Raw genomic sequence first — 14,685 nt, forward strand, 5'->3', positions numbered from 1 at the left:
AAGTTCGTCTTCATTTCCTATTACCCTAGAAATTACTTTATAACATATGCACATGAATCTACTTTTATTCAACATGCAGAAACATCAATGCTCATTACATTGATTTCTACATGTCAAAACTCTTTAATATACACTGATTTCAAAAAGACAAAAAACAATCTCTTTTGTAAGGTAATATGTAAGAAACAGGTTACGGTTCACAATCATTAGTAAGGATGAAAAGGGGGGCCTGCATGTGTGTGCGTGTGTGTGTGTATATACAGAGAAGTTGCAATAAAATGCAGTGAATGGTATGACAACAACAAGCTGAAACACATTACTGAGACTATTCTTTAATTAATTTGATCACAAGCAAATATCCAAGGTATACACAGCCAATAAAGAGGTTGTAACTGAAATTTATCAGTGGCTGTATTATTTATGTACCAAGTTACTCATGTAATCATAATCATACATTTAAGGCATACACTGTTAATTCAATGTCTGTAACTGGTGAGCAAGTCTGCGTGCATGGGGCTGCAATAGGTTAAATTCTATGTATCTAACAGCAACAAGCTAAGATACAATCAGACATCAAAGGTGTACACATTCAATAAAATGGCTGTAATTGGTGGCCAAGTCATTGTGGGGAGTTGCACTGAATCTGTCTAACAGTAACAAGCTGAAACACACTGCTGTAGTTATTACTTGTTTACTCAGACATCTGGGGAGTATAAAAAGTGGCTGCAACTGAAGAATACATTTGTGTGGGGGATTGCAATGTGTTGCACTGTATGTGTATGTCATCAATCAGCTAAAATACATTAGCTATTAGTTATTCACTGGTTTGATCACAATCACATATATGTGGTGAAAAGAGTCAATCAAATGTGTGTGTGTGTGTGTGTGTGTGACTGTATGGTGAAAAGAGTCATTCAATAACAGCTGTGTGTAGAGGGGTGCAGTGGGTTGCATTTTATGATTCAAACAGCAACGACTTAAAATATATTACTCTGGTGCTTCTGTATATAGTCATTTATTTGGTCACAGACAATAAAAAGGCTGCAACTGATGGACTAGTGGATGTGTGTGGACAGGTACAATGGAATGCACTGTATGAACCCGAAAGCAAGAAGCCAAAATACATTACTGTACCTAATATTCTGACTATTATATATGCATTCATCTGATCACAGTCAGACATTGAAGGTGTACACAGTCAATAAGTAGCTGTAAGTGGTGAGCATATCTGTGTGACGGGGAGCTGCAGTGTTCTGCACTGTATGTGCCTGACAGCAACAAGCTGAAATACATTAAATGTGCTACTTAATCATACACTCAACACAATCATAGGTAAGTGGTGAACAGTCATTCAAATGGACATAAATGGTGTGTGTGTGTGGGCGCACTCGAACTGGTGCACAGCAGGGGTGCAATGGATTGCACTGCAGACTTCTAACAACAATAAGGTGAAATATGTTACTGTGGCATTTCTGTAAATAGTTTATTTAATCACGAACATCTCAGGTAAAGGCAGTCAATACATGCCTAACAGTAAAAAGCAGAACACACATTACTGTAGCTAATATTCTGGCTACTATATATGTATTTATTTCAACACAGTGAGCTATTTCAGGTGTACACATTTGATACAGTAGCTGTAACTGACGAGCCTGTGTGTCAGGGGACTACGATGTATTGCACTGTATGTGCCCGATGGTATAAAGCTGAAATATATTACTGTGACTATAAGTTAGGTGTTTATTCATTTGAAGACAGATGTTTGAGATGTATAACGACCACGTGTCTGTAAATGGAGGGCAAGACAGCAGTCTGTGGATGAAACCAAACCCTGTTTTTATTTAACAACATTTAAATCGTTATTGATCTGGCATAGTAGAGTTAAGTCCATTGTTAAGTAAAACAAGCACAAATACACTACTTTGGTCATTACCCTTATTTTGTAATTAATCACAACAGGACATCCGAGGTGTACAAAGTCAAAAAAGTTGCCACTGGGACAACTTGTGGATAAAAGTGACTGACCACAGCTGATGTTTTATCAAAATTTAACAGTTACTGACCTGCAAAAAATATAATCCCACCCCATTCCAGATAACCCCACCTAGTCAGCTGTTTCCTTCAACTCCCCTCCTCCACTCTGAATCTCCATCCACCACTCTAAATAATATGGAATCATATTAATTAATCAGCAGTGCTTTTTGTCCACAAGCTTCTTAAACTTGTTTGCTAGTATTACAACTGTTACCCATTTGTTCCACATTAACAGTCCCTGTATGATATTAAAATTACTTGACTTTCATGGCTAGCAACTGGGGTACTACACCTAGTAAAGCAATCATAATGTAAAATTTTACCCATTTGTATCTACATTATGAGTAGCAATGGTTACTAAGGCTATTAAACTTTTATGATCTTCAGTTGGAGTATTACACCATTTTAAAGCAATAATACACACTTTAAAAGAAAACTGGCTGATTAACCTGTATTATTTTTTTCAGTTTCTCTTCCATTAGAGAAATTGCAAAAACACATGGTCGACTCCTCCGTGCATGCGCACTTCTATCCTATTCTGACAGCTCACCAATAGTTACAGTAGGTATCAATCTCCGTTTACCAAGCACACCAAATTGTACACATTACCACTACTAGCTTTAAGATAACACTGCTGTTTGAACAATTTTAAACACAACTTACTAGCAATTAGTAATATTAATATACAAAAGCTTAGCGGTCCTGCTCTGCAGACAATGCACTGGTAGCTAAGTGTTAAAAGAGCAATGACCGGTCACCACCTGCTGTCCTGTGGATCATCAAAGCAGGCTATCGCATGGTCAATTAATGATCTTGTGTAAAAGACTGTAATAATTCCCTTCCTTTGAAAAATCTCCGTGTTAGAAAAATAGTTTATACAAATTAAGCAAGTATGCCACACAGGAAAGACCCCAAAGTGGTACTGTCAGTAACTATGCACGGGGGCAACACTATACTATACAGAAACAAGCAATGGAAATACTTCTCACTCATTCCTAGTGTCTTGTTCCCTGCCGTGACAATCGCTGGTCCTGGCGTCTTCTTTCGCTTTAGTGTCCGCTGCAGTCCCATCGTGCCTACTACCACCTCCTCCTTTCCCTCTCTGTCTGGCCCCTTTTGACGCCATATCTTCCTACTAAAGGCAAGTACTTAACTTCAAATAAGCGAACCCATAACAATCAGAAAACCAACATGCACAGACCAGATTAACCTGGCGCCTCGGAAAGCGCAAACGTCAAATAGCGCTGCCCCGCCTTTCTACGCATGCGTAGTAGCAACTAAAGGGCTTTTAAACTATGTCCGGGAAAGTGTTATATAGATCCTGTTGCCCGTCTAGGATTGGTTCATCGAAAGGCTTTTTTTTCAGCGTAGCATATTAAAAAAAAACGAAAATAAGATTGCGCGTGTCCACCTGATTGTGAAAGAATAGAATGTTTACCGTTTCAAACACCCAAAGTGAGACATTTTCATGGAAATGTGAGACTTTTGAAGGGCAAACTATATCCACAAACAGTGCAAATGACCGGACTTCACTTTTTTTTTTTTACAAAATAAAAGTTGACTCCACGAATTTGTGTTCTGTTGTTTCATGTACTACTATGGTGTTTGGATTGAAAATAAGTGATTTACATAACTAGAATTAGAAACTTAAAGAATATATTTATTCTAAAAAATCTCAGGATATTAGTCAATTTAACACAGGGTTACCACCCATCCCTCTTTCCTAGCAAGAATCTCTCTTTCGGCAGTTGTATCCTGCAAGCAAAACTGAAAAATTGCAATTGTCCTGAGATTTTACGCTAAAAAATATTTCCAAAGTCTTCTTTAATAGTTGCATAAAACGGTTATTTTATATCTGAGACACCTAAATATTATATGAAATAGCATAAACAACTCAAATGCTACAAGAATAAGCTTTTATTTTGGCAAAAGTAAAGCTCTGCCCTTTGCATTGGTTGTGAGTATATTTTGCCCTGCAAAATCACGTTTCTACAAAAAATGCCCCACTTTGGGCATTTGAAAAGTTGGCAACCCAACTTTAACAGAACCAATGACAGCATTACAGGGTTATCTCCTATCCCTCTTTAGGCATTATTGTTCTGGTGGTGGTGGTGGTGGGGATACTTAAAAATGCCAAATGTTCTGAAAATCTAGGACAAAATTATTTCCTATGTTTTCTTTAATAGTTGCATGACGCAGTTATCTTGTATCTGAAACACCTAATTTTATAGCTTAAATAACTCAAATGCCACAACAATAAGCTTTTATTTTGGCAAAAATGTAAAGTTCTGTCCTTTGCACTGGCTGTGGGTATATTTTGCACTGCAAAATCTCATGTTTCCATGAAAAATGTCCCACTTTGGGCATGTGAAAAGGTGGCAAACATAACATTTTCACCGCCCCCCCCCCCCCCCGATGTATGAAGTTGTGGGCCCTGGGACACTTCCAGTCTATGCATCACCATATCATTGCCAGCCCTCCTAAGCAACCTTTTAGTTCAAGGGGCAGAGATTTCACAGTACACACAAAATGAACTATGGTTACAGTCCTCTTAGGGCCTATGTACTGCACTATATTGGACCATTTCACAGAGGGACATTGACAGTGGGTTTTGGTTGCAATAATGATACATTACAACAACCCTATATATTGTGCTGGCCTTAGGTGAAATGGTGCCTTAGACAAAGGGCTCCATGCATTCCTCACTGCATACTGTTTCACTCCCTGCTCACACATCCTCTAGATCCCGCGTTTCCTCCCATCCCAGGCTCACCGTATCACTCACATTAATTTTTTCTTCCTTTTCTCATATTTTTCAAGAAGCCATGGCTTTCTGCTTTGTAATGCATTTTAAAGATTTTTAAAACCTTTTTGTCCAGTGATGGTTTGAAGAAAAACATGATTAAGGAAATGAATTCAGTGTAGCTCTTCAACTTTTCCTTACATCCATTCAACACACTGTGTATGGCCAAGACTAAACAGTAGTTACTGTGTAAGAAATAAATTAAGCTGGGGATCTGGAGGCCTGAAGCAATAGGATTATAGATGTTTTAGACTTTAGAGCATATTCCCAACCTTCTGATTCAGTAATGGCCTGTACAAAAATAATGAGAAAGAAAAACATTTTAGTCTTATTTATTTATTTCTAGGAAGACATAAGTTGTCCTGAAGGCATAATATTCAGCAAAGACAAAACAGTATCTCACAATAATCTAATAAGACAAATGTTTAGAGGATACATAAATCCTGTCTAGGAATAATTCCTCCCTACACCCCCCCAAAAAACAAAGCAGTCAATATCTGCACATCCCTTTGGTGCTAATTTGGGATGAAAGTAGATGTTCAAATGGCTACAGTCATGTATTTCAAATTACTTTTGTTATACGTGTGTGTGTGTGTGTATGTATATATATAAATATAAGATTATAGATGTTTTAGACTTTAGAGCATATTCCCACTAATGCAATGTAATCTATATACTCTACTACCCAAGCATCCCTCAGCACCATAGAGTCATGGCTTCGAGATAACAAACTAATTCTAAACCCTAAGAAAACCAAGCTCGTACTCTTCCTCCCCAAAAACCTATCCAATCTCAAAACTACATTTTCCATATTATCTAGCTATAACACTATCATTACTGCTGAACCCAACACAAAACTTCGGGGTGTCATAATACATGACCAGCTAAAATTTGATCTCCAAGTCATTACTTCTATCAAAAAGATTCACCAGAAGCTAGGACTTCTTTATCGTAATAAGAAACATTTAACCAACACAGCCAGAATAACTCTCTCCCACGCATTTCTTCTACCCACCCTTCTCTATAGCTGTCAATTATTAACAAACCTTTCCTCCACACTCATTTCAAAACTTGAAACTACCTACAATAAGGTGGCTAGATTTGCTGCAAACCAAACCTACAAATCACACCTATGCCTATCCCTTAAACAATTGGACTGGCTCAAATTCCCTCATCTGCTCCTACTACACCAACTACAAATTATCCACTCCATCCTCTATCTACCATCTTACTGCCCAAGCCTTTTATCTATTATATCTAAATATTCCCCAACTAGGATACTTCGTAGCTCAGAACAAGACTTCCTGCAGATCTATAAACCCAAAACCAAAACAGGATGTCTACTCTATAACTATAACCCAGCTGCAACTTGGAACCTACTACCCCAAGAAATTAGGTCCCTTGACCATTCCAAGCATTTTAAGCTAGCCACTCATAGATATCTAACAAACAAGTGGTCCTGCCACTGTACACACACCCCCTGAAACTACCCTACTCCACCTTCTATAATCTCCCCTACCAGCCTTCTTAAACTTATTAACTTTTTCTACCACTATATATCTCCCCTTCTATTCCTCCTCCCTCATCTCCCTATCATCACTTGTCTATCCTAATAAACTTCTACCTCTTTGTCTTACTAAAATAACTGCTTTATTTCAATGCTATTCTATTGTACATACTCTATATATAACCAAATAGGAATTTGAAAGCATTGCTTTCTTTATGCCACTTTTACCCTGTTTCTTTCTGTAGATTGCAGTAAAAGCTATTTTGTTAACTGTTTTGTATTATTAGCTAATGTTTAAGCTTTCTGAAACTGTTTATTTTGTAAAATGTTATAACACTCTGCCGGGTCTCCACTGAAAATGAGCCAAAAGCTCAGTTGGACTAACCCGGTTAACAAATGTAAAATAAATAAATAAATATATATATATATATATATATATATATATATATATATATATATACACACACACGCACACACACATACATACACACATATATATATTTATATATACACATATACATATACACACATCTTTAAAACCGGCAACCATCAACTAGTAAGAAGGAAATCCACGACACTGTTACCCGACATACCAGACGTTTATTACATCCAGAACGTACTAAGCGTTTCATCCATCTTTTTTGTGGGCTTCATCAGAGTAAAATACATCAAGACAAAAAGTACAGTTGTGTACACTTACCATAAATGTAGATGTTCGAGTGTATTCACTGTTGCAGTCCTTACAAATGGGTTATCCGGCTCCCGGTAGCCCTCAGCCAGCCAGAATACCAAAGTCCTTGGTTTATTATGTCAGCTGCCTTATGTTTAAGCCTGTTGTCAGGACGTCAGGTACAAAGGAAGGTAGCCGACACCATTTCCACTGTTTTTCTTGCCTTAACTGTCAGGAACCCCCAAAAAAAGGTTAGACCAGGAAAATAAAAATCCAGTCTGTGCCCTAGGAAAAAAAAGAGGGATGGAAGGTGGGGAAACCAGGACTGCAACAGTGAATACACTCAAACATCCACATTTTTGGTAAGTGTACACAACTGTACTATGTTTATCATGTTTCCCTCTTGCAGTCCTTACAAATGAGTTGATTCCCAAAGCCCAGGAAAAAAAAACAAAATGGAGGAGGAACACCCACCGATTAAGGGTTGGTAAGGATGCCCCTGCAACACTGCAGTGGCAAAACCAGCCCTGGACTTAGAAAACAAGGGTAAATTGTAATGTTTAGTGAAAGTGTGGACAAAATTCCAGGTAGCTGCTTCCAGGATGTCCCCTAGTAGGTACACCTCTTAAAAAAGCTGCTGAGGTAGAAGCTGCTCTAGTAGAATGGGTCCTAATACTCTGAGGAGGAACCTTGCCAGGCTGTAAGTAACAAAAGCGAATACAATGAGCAATCCACTTAGAAATGGTCTGCTTTGAAATAGTTTTGCCCTGGGCTCCAGGAGCAAAACTGACCAACAACTGATCTGACTTTCGAAAAGGTTTAGTCCTGTCCAGGTCAAATCTAAGCTGTCTGTGCACATCCAGGGAATGCAGTAACCTTTCTCCTTTATTCTGAGGATTAGGAAAAAAGGTAGGCAGGTGGATAGACTGGTTAAGAGTCAGGCTAGAAACCACTTTAGGCATAAAAGAGGGATTAGTTCTAAAAGAAACCTGATCCACATGGAAGATGATAAAAGGCTCCACTGCCATTAAGGCCTGTAGCTCAGAAACTCTTCTAGGTGAAGTAATAGCCAAGAGAAAGGCAGTTTTCTAGGAGAGAAACTTCAAATCTGCTAAGGCAGCTGGTTCAAAAGGAGGCAGAGTAAGTTTCTCAAGTACAAAATTAAGATCCCAAGCAGTAGGTGCCCTTCTGGGAGGCTTTAAATTGCTGGCTCCCCTGAGGAACTGTTTCATCAAGGGATGAGAGAAAATGGGTTGCTCAAAGGAACAATGAGCAGAAATACCTGAAGCATGAATCTTGATAGAAGAACAGGAAAGTCCACCATTAAGTAAGCCTGCCAGATAGTCAAGAATAAGAGGAAGAGTAGGCTGAGAAGGGTCTTCTCCTCTAGTCTGCATCCAAAAGGAGAATCTTTTCCACTTATCTGTGTAAGATTTCCAAGTGCTAGGCTTCCTGGCTTCACAAAAGACCTCAACCACCTGTTAGGGAAGGTTTAAATTATGAGCTAGGCTGCCAAATGCAGAGTCTGAAGATGAGGATGTAGAATTTTTCCTCCCTCCTGGATCAAGAGATCTGGTATCAGGAGAAGATGCCAAGGCTGAGACTGGGAGAGACTGTGAAGTAGTGGATACCATTGTTGCCTGGGCCAGTTTGGAGCTATGAGGAAGGCCCTTGGTTTTTGATCCCTGATCTTTAGCAGCACTCTGGGAAGAAGAGGCAGAGGAGGGAATGCATAGATCGAAAGCTGTGTCCAGGGGAAGGACAGAGCATCTACTTTCCAAGCTTTGTCGTGATGATCCCTGGTGCAAAAGGTTGGAAGAAGGTGGTTGGTCGGAGATGAGAAAAGATCCACCTGGGGAGTGCTCCAACGCAGAATGATTCAATAGAAGATGGTCTTGTTTAGTTGCCAGTCATGAGGATCCAGGACCTGCCTGCTCAACCAATCTGCCAAGCTGTTGAGCCTTCCTGGAAGAAACTGAGCTATCAGATGAATTCCCATGGAAGCTGCCATGGACCAAAGTATCATGCTTTGTCTGCACAGGGGGTAAGAGTGAGTCCCTCCCTGCTTGTTGATGTACCATATGATTGTGGTGTTGTCTGCCCTGACTAGAAGAGTACCAGGAGAGAGAAGATGCGTGAAAGCCATCAAAGCCTGCTGGACTGCCATCAATTCCTTCAGATTTATGTGCAAATAAACCTGTTGATAGTTACAAGTCCCCTGAATGCATCTGCCCCCTAGATGAGCTCCCCAAGCATTGTCCGAGGCATCTGTGGTGAGAGTCTGGCTGGCAGGAGGTGGACAGAAAGGCAGGCTTTTGTTCTGAGCACAGGCCATCACCCACCAAAGGAACTCCATCTGCAGGCAGGGAATCAGAGGAAGAATCAAGTCTAAATCCTGAGTGTGTTGACACCAAAGGTTTTTAAGGTACCATTGAATTTTCCTCATATACAGTCTTGTATATGGAATCATCAGAATACATGAAGTCATGAATCCCAGGGCTTGCAGGAATTGCCTTGCAGAGAGCTGGGTCATGCTTGCCAAATTCTTGAAGTAATTCGAAAGATCCATTTGTTTCTCTTGAGAGAGGGATACCATCTAGGCAGCTGTATTCAGACTCGCTCCCAGGAATACAATCTCCCTGGTGGGTACCAAGTTTGACTTCTTTTCATTGATAGTGCAGCCCAAAGAGGTGAGAAGGTTCTTTACAAAGTCCAAATCCTTTAGAAGTTGCTCTGGAGGGTTTGCCTGAATAAGACAATCGTCCAAGTAAAGGTAAATTTGAATGTTTCTTTGTCTGCAAAAAGGAATGACTGGAGCCAGGTATTTTGTAAAAAACTGTGGGAGCAGTAGATAAGCCAAAGGGCAGTGCAGAGAACTGGTAGTGCCTGTTCCCTGCCCTGAAGTGAAGGAACTGCCTGCAGCTTTCCCTTATTGGGATGTGCAGATAAGCTTCTTTGAGATCCAAATTCACCAGCCAGGAATCCTTGGCCAGCATTGGCAGCAACTGCTGAAGAGTGAGCATTTTGAACTTGGAAATCACCAGAAAAGTGTTTAGAATGGACAAATTCAGAATAGAGCACCAGGTGCCTCCTTTTTTGGGAACCAGGAAATGTCCTGAGTAGAAACCCTGGCCTATCTGTAGTGTAGGAACTGGCTCTATTGCTCCCAGGCTTAGTAAAGAAGAAACTTGTTTTTCTGCTTCTGCCCTTTGTAGAGGGGGGGATATCTGGGTATCCTTGGTGAACCGGGAATGTGTGAAAGGAGAACTTGTAGCCTTGGGATACTATTTTGAGCACCCATTTGTCGTCTGTGATGGTGTACCAAACATCTGCAAAAATGGCTAAAAGAAACCCTAGAACCGCAGAGGAAGGCCGGAGTCATTGGGAATGCTTGCTTGAAGTTTGCTTAGAACTCCACGATTTTGAAGAGGAAGACTGCCAGTGCTTAGCCTTTTGAGGGGTGGAAGTCTGTCCCCTAGAAGACCTGTAACCCCTAGGCCTAGTGCGACCCTATTTACTATGATCAGGAAAAGTCCAATTCTTAGAAGGGTAATGCCCACTAAAACGACAGGCTGAACTTGCAGAAAATCCTTAACAGTTTGCATAGATTTTGCCTTATCCTCCAACTTTTTCAACACCTCTTCTGCTTTGCTACCAAGAAGATTGTCCTTGTGCAAAGGTACATCCAGTAATTTAGATTTGACAGGTTCAGAAAGAGGCTGTTCCCTGACCTAAGCATGTCTTCTAATAACAGAACCAGTGGCTGTTGCCCTGCAAGAAGCCTCCAAAGTTTCAAAACCACAATGTAAAGAATGTTTAGTGACAAGAGTGGCAGAATTCAATAAATCTTGCATGTCCTTACTCTACATCAGGGAAGGAGCACCAGCAATTTTAGTCTTAATGGCCTCCAAAGTATGCTGCTGATACTTAAGCATATGAAAAAGACAATTAATAGACCTAATAGCCAGGGTGGAAGAAGTATAAACCTTTTTACCCCACCTATCTAAGGCCCTAGATTCCCTGTCAGCAGGAACAGGATTTTTTGCAACCATGGCTTTAACACCTTTAGGGCCCTGAGAAATAATCTCTGGATCCACAGTAGGATTCTTGAAAAGGAACTGATGAGAATCAGGAACTCTATAATACCTGTCAGGCTTTCTGGGAGCAGGAGGAACAGAATTAGGAGTCAAAGAATTCTCCATGAAAACATCATCAACAACTTCCAAAACCAGAGGGATAGCCAAAGGTTTATGTTGTGGCAAATCCAAGAATTCCATAATCCATTTCTTAGACTGACGGTAGTCCTGACTTTCCCATTTGAAATGCTCCCTAAGAGTATTCAGAGTATCTCCAAAAGAGAAATCTTCTGGAGGGGAGGCAGAAGGGATGGAGTCTTCTGTATCAGAATCCTCAAAACCAGAAAAAAGTTGAGAGTTTCCCTCTTCATTAGCAGAAGTGCTGGAAACCTCAGAGTATGAGGCAGACAAAACTTCTGGGGACAATTCCCTAGCCCTCTTAGAAGGAAGTGGTTGAGAGCCCCTGATAAGGGTCAAGAGATCACTCACCATCTTAATCATCTGAGACTGAGGCAGTTGAGGGAGGGCCAGCACCTGCTTTGGAGTAGATTTTTGGCTGTAAGGCCTGCTAGAAAGCCGGAGGGACTCAGGAGGCCTAGCCACCAAAGTAGCCTGAGCCAAGTTGTTGGTCTGGATCTGGTCTCCGGGTGGAGAAAAGAGGCCTCAGAAGCCGGCGCCTGCTTAGCGGCTCCGGTTCCATCACAAGCGGTGTCTGGAAGAGGGTACGAAGATGAAGTGGAAGCCTGCAGAATGGAGGACTCAGAAAAGGTCTCTGCAGATGCCTGTTGCTGAATATCCATGGACTGCAGGGGCAATGAAAATGCCTCACTGACTACTGCTGGGACGATGACCAACTTAAGAGGGACGTCATTGGCTAATTTGACCATAAGCCTGTCGCGGTCCTTATTCTTGCGCTACTCAGGCAAATCTGAAGTCAGGAGACCAGAAGAAGCCATACTGATGAACTTAGGCCAAACACCGAAATGCTTGAACAAGATCCTAGCTCTACAGTGAATAGTACATGGATTGAAGGAAGCACAAAGAACACAGTTAGGAACGTCATGCTCAAGGGCCAAACAAGTGATACAATGAGAGTGAAAATCATGTTGCGGAATCTGTTTTCCGCAGGCAAGACAGTTATTAACTTTTTCTGACATTCGTTAAAGCAAGACAAGAGGGTCCCCAACGGGGTACTTATCTGAGGATGTCTTCAACTAAGCAGTCGGAATACAAAAATAAGGTACTCGACCGACTGGCACTCGTGCAAAAAGCTTCTCCTTTGGGCTCCACGGAAAGAAAGACTGAGGAAATGGTGCCGGCTGCCTTCCATTGTACCTGACTTATTGATATCAGGCTTAAACTGAAGGCAGCTGATGTCATATACCAAGGACTTTGGTATTCTGGCCGGCTGAGGGCTACCAGGAGCCGGATAACCCATTTGTAAGGACTGCAACAGTGAAACACAATGCATATCTGTCCTTATAAATCACTTAGCAATCAATTAACAAATCATGTGACCAAATAATTAAGCAATTATAACAGAATACTTTTAAAGTGCAATGCTATACTTAATTTAAAACTGGCAACCATAAAAGCCAATGCAATACAAAACCCACACTAACCATATAAAACTATTTATGTTTGAATGTTAGTTAAAAATGTTGCAACCATTGTATAAAATTCTATAAAGATGTATGCCAATATAAAAAGTGGGTCTACTTTATGTGCTCAAAGTCCGAGAATATCGAATACGATATTCTCGACACGACTACACCGAAAGTGCAAAACATTGAAAATGGAAATCTCAGTAGGTGGAGATTTCCATTTACTTCAATGTAGTGCGATCTTGGAGTTGGTATATTTAAGTAGTGTGGGGGTGCAGGGGGGCTTGCCCCCCTGCCTACACTAGTTTAAATTCTTTTTTTTGTGTAATTTTTTTTGGACTTCAATTGTTTAATAGTTCGATGCATATGGTTCGATCCATATGCATTCGAGCTATTAGACTTTCGAGGTCCTAAAGTAGACCCATAAAAAGTATATATATATATATATATATATATATATATATATATATATATATTTATGAAAATTAATTTAAAATATTAATTATATTAAAATTGTATACAGATCTAACATACTGTTAATTCCATAATCGAAATTCACTGCTATGTAAAAGTCCACTGCATAAACATTTGTTGATGTGCAAATACCCACTCTAAAGTGCAGAAACATAATGCCTTCTGTCATGTTAAATAGGATTTATATTTTAGTATACTAATAATCGAAATACAGTCATTTATACCTGGTGGTTTGTTTGTTTCTAAGCAAGGCTGCCATAAACACACTCTCATGTCCAAAACAGTCTTAAAATCACCACCTGCCTCAGTCTTAGGTACCCTGTCTATCACAACGAATAAGAATCTTTTAAAATTTGTACATACCGCACTGTGGGTAAACAGGGCACTCGTTCCTTTTTTGTTTTTAATGTCCATGTTGTGTTCTAAATTACATTTCCTAAACTTGCATATAGTTTCACCCATATAACATGTGTGACAGCTGAGGCAGGTGGCAAGATACACCACCATGTCTGTGTTACAATTACAGTGCCCTGGGCACCTGAGTGTTCTATTGTAGTTGTTAACCTTCACATATGGGCCATCATTTATGTACTTACATGTACTACACAAACCACATTTACCCATCTGGGAAATGTTTTTGTATGGATCCTTTGAACCTCTTTCTAATAATTCCTTTAAATTCATACCTTTATGAAAAAAATAGGTTCAGGGCCCACTATGTCCTTCAGGTCTCCAGTAAACACACTATCCTATGTTGTTTCTATAATATTCTTTATCTTAGGTGCTGTGTGGTTGTATTCCAATGTCATAACTGCACTCTTGGAATACATATTTTGCTCAGTCCTACTTGTATTGTCCAAATTAACACTATCTCTCTTAGTGTCAAGGAGAATCGGTTGATAGAAGGAATTTCTTTTCTTACATATCTCATTTCGTGTGCTGAGTAATAGATCCAGGGGATAGCACCTATTCCTAAAAAGATACATAAGATAATCTATTTCTTTTGCAAATATTTCATCTTGGCTAACAAGCCTTGATACCTGGACCATTTGTCCTTTCACCACATTCTTCTTTAAAGTGTGTGGATGGCAACTATCATAATGAAGAAAAGAGTTACTGTAAGTTTTTTTACGGAAGACACTGGAGCAAATTTCACCACCACATTTGTATAGCAAAATGTCAAGAAATTCTATTTTGTCCTTGTTATATTGACTGGTAAACTTTACAAACCCAGTTGTATTTCCCAAGTAATCTAGTAACTCCAGTAATTCTTCCTCAGTACCTCTCCATAAAATTAGTATATCATCCAATTAACGTAAATAAGTTAACATCTTGGATGTATACTTTGAGATGAAAACTGCCTCTCCCACTCGGCCAACAACAGATTCGTGTATATAGGGGCACATCTCGCCCACATTGCAACACCTTCAATCTGCTTGTAAAACTCACAGACAGGGAGGGCATACAGACTCCTCATAGAAAAAAAACACAGCTAAGAACTCAGTCAAAGCAAAACA

At 39.9% G+C, this 14,685-nt stretch overlaps 1 protein-coding gene across 2 annotated transcripts in view; it reads right to left on the reverse strand.

The window, feature by feature from the left end:
• ALG9 (ALG9 alpha-1,2-mannosyltransferase) overlaps window positions 1-3,296 on the reverse strand; it is a 2,405,363-nt gene extending 2,402,067 nt beyond the window's left edge. Inside the window, exon 1 of one of the 2 annotated variants that reach the window (XM_044080998.1) lies at window positions 3,024-3,294. In XM_044080998.1, coding sequence (XP_043936933.1) covers window positions 3,024-3,160 — 137 coding nt within the window. In that variant the 5' untranslated portion in view covers window positions 3,161-3,294. Of the gene's footprint in view, window positions 1-3,023 lie in introns of both variants that reach the window. The other variant, XM_044080999.1, reaches the window with a different exon arrangement.
• Between the last annotated feature and the right edge of the window lie 11,389 nt (window positions 3,297-14,685).

This window comes from Protopterus annectens, chromosome 8.part0 (genome assembly GCF_019279795.1).
Source record: "Protopterus annectens isolate FY-2018-M chromosome 8.part0, PAN1.0, whole genome shotgun sequence".
NCBI lineage: Eukaryota > Metazoa > Chordata > Ceratodontiformes > Protopteridae > Protopterus > Protopterus annectens.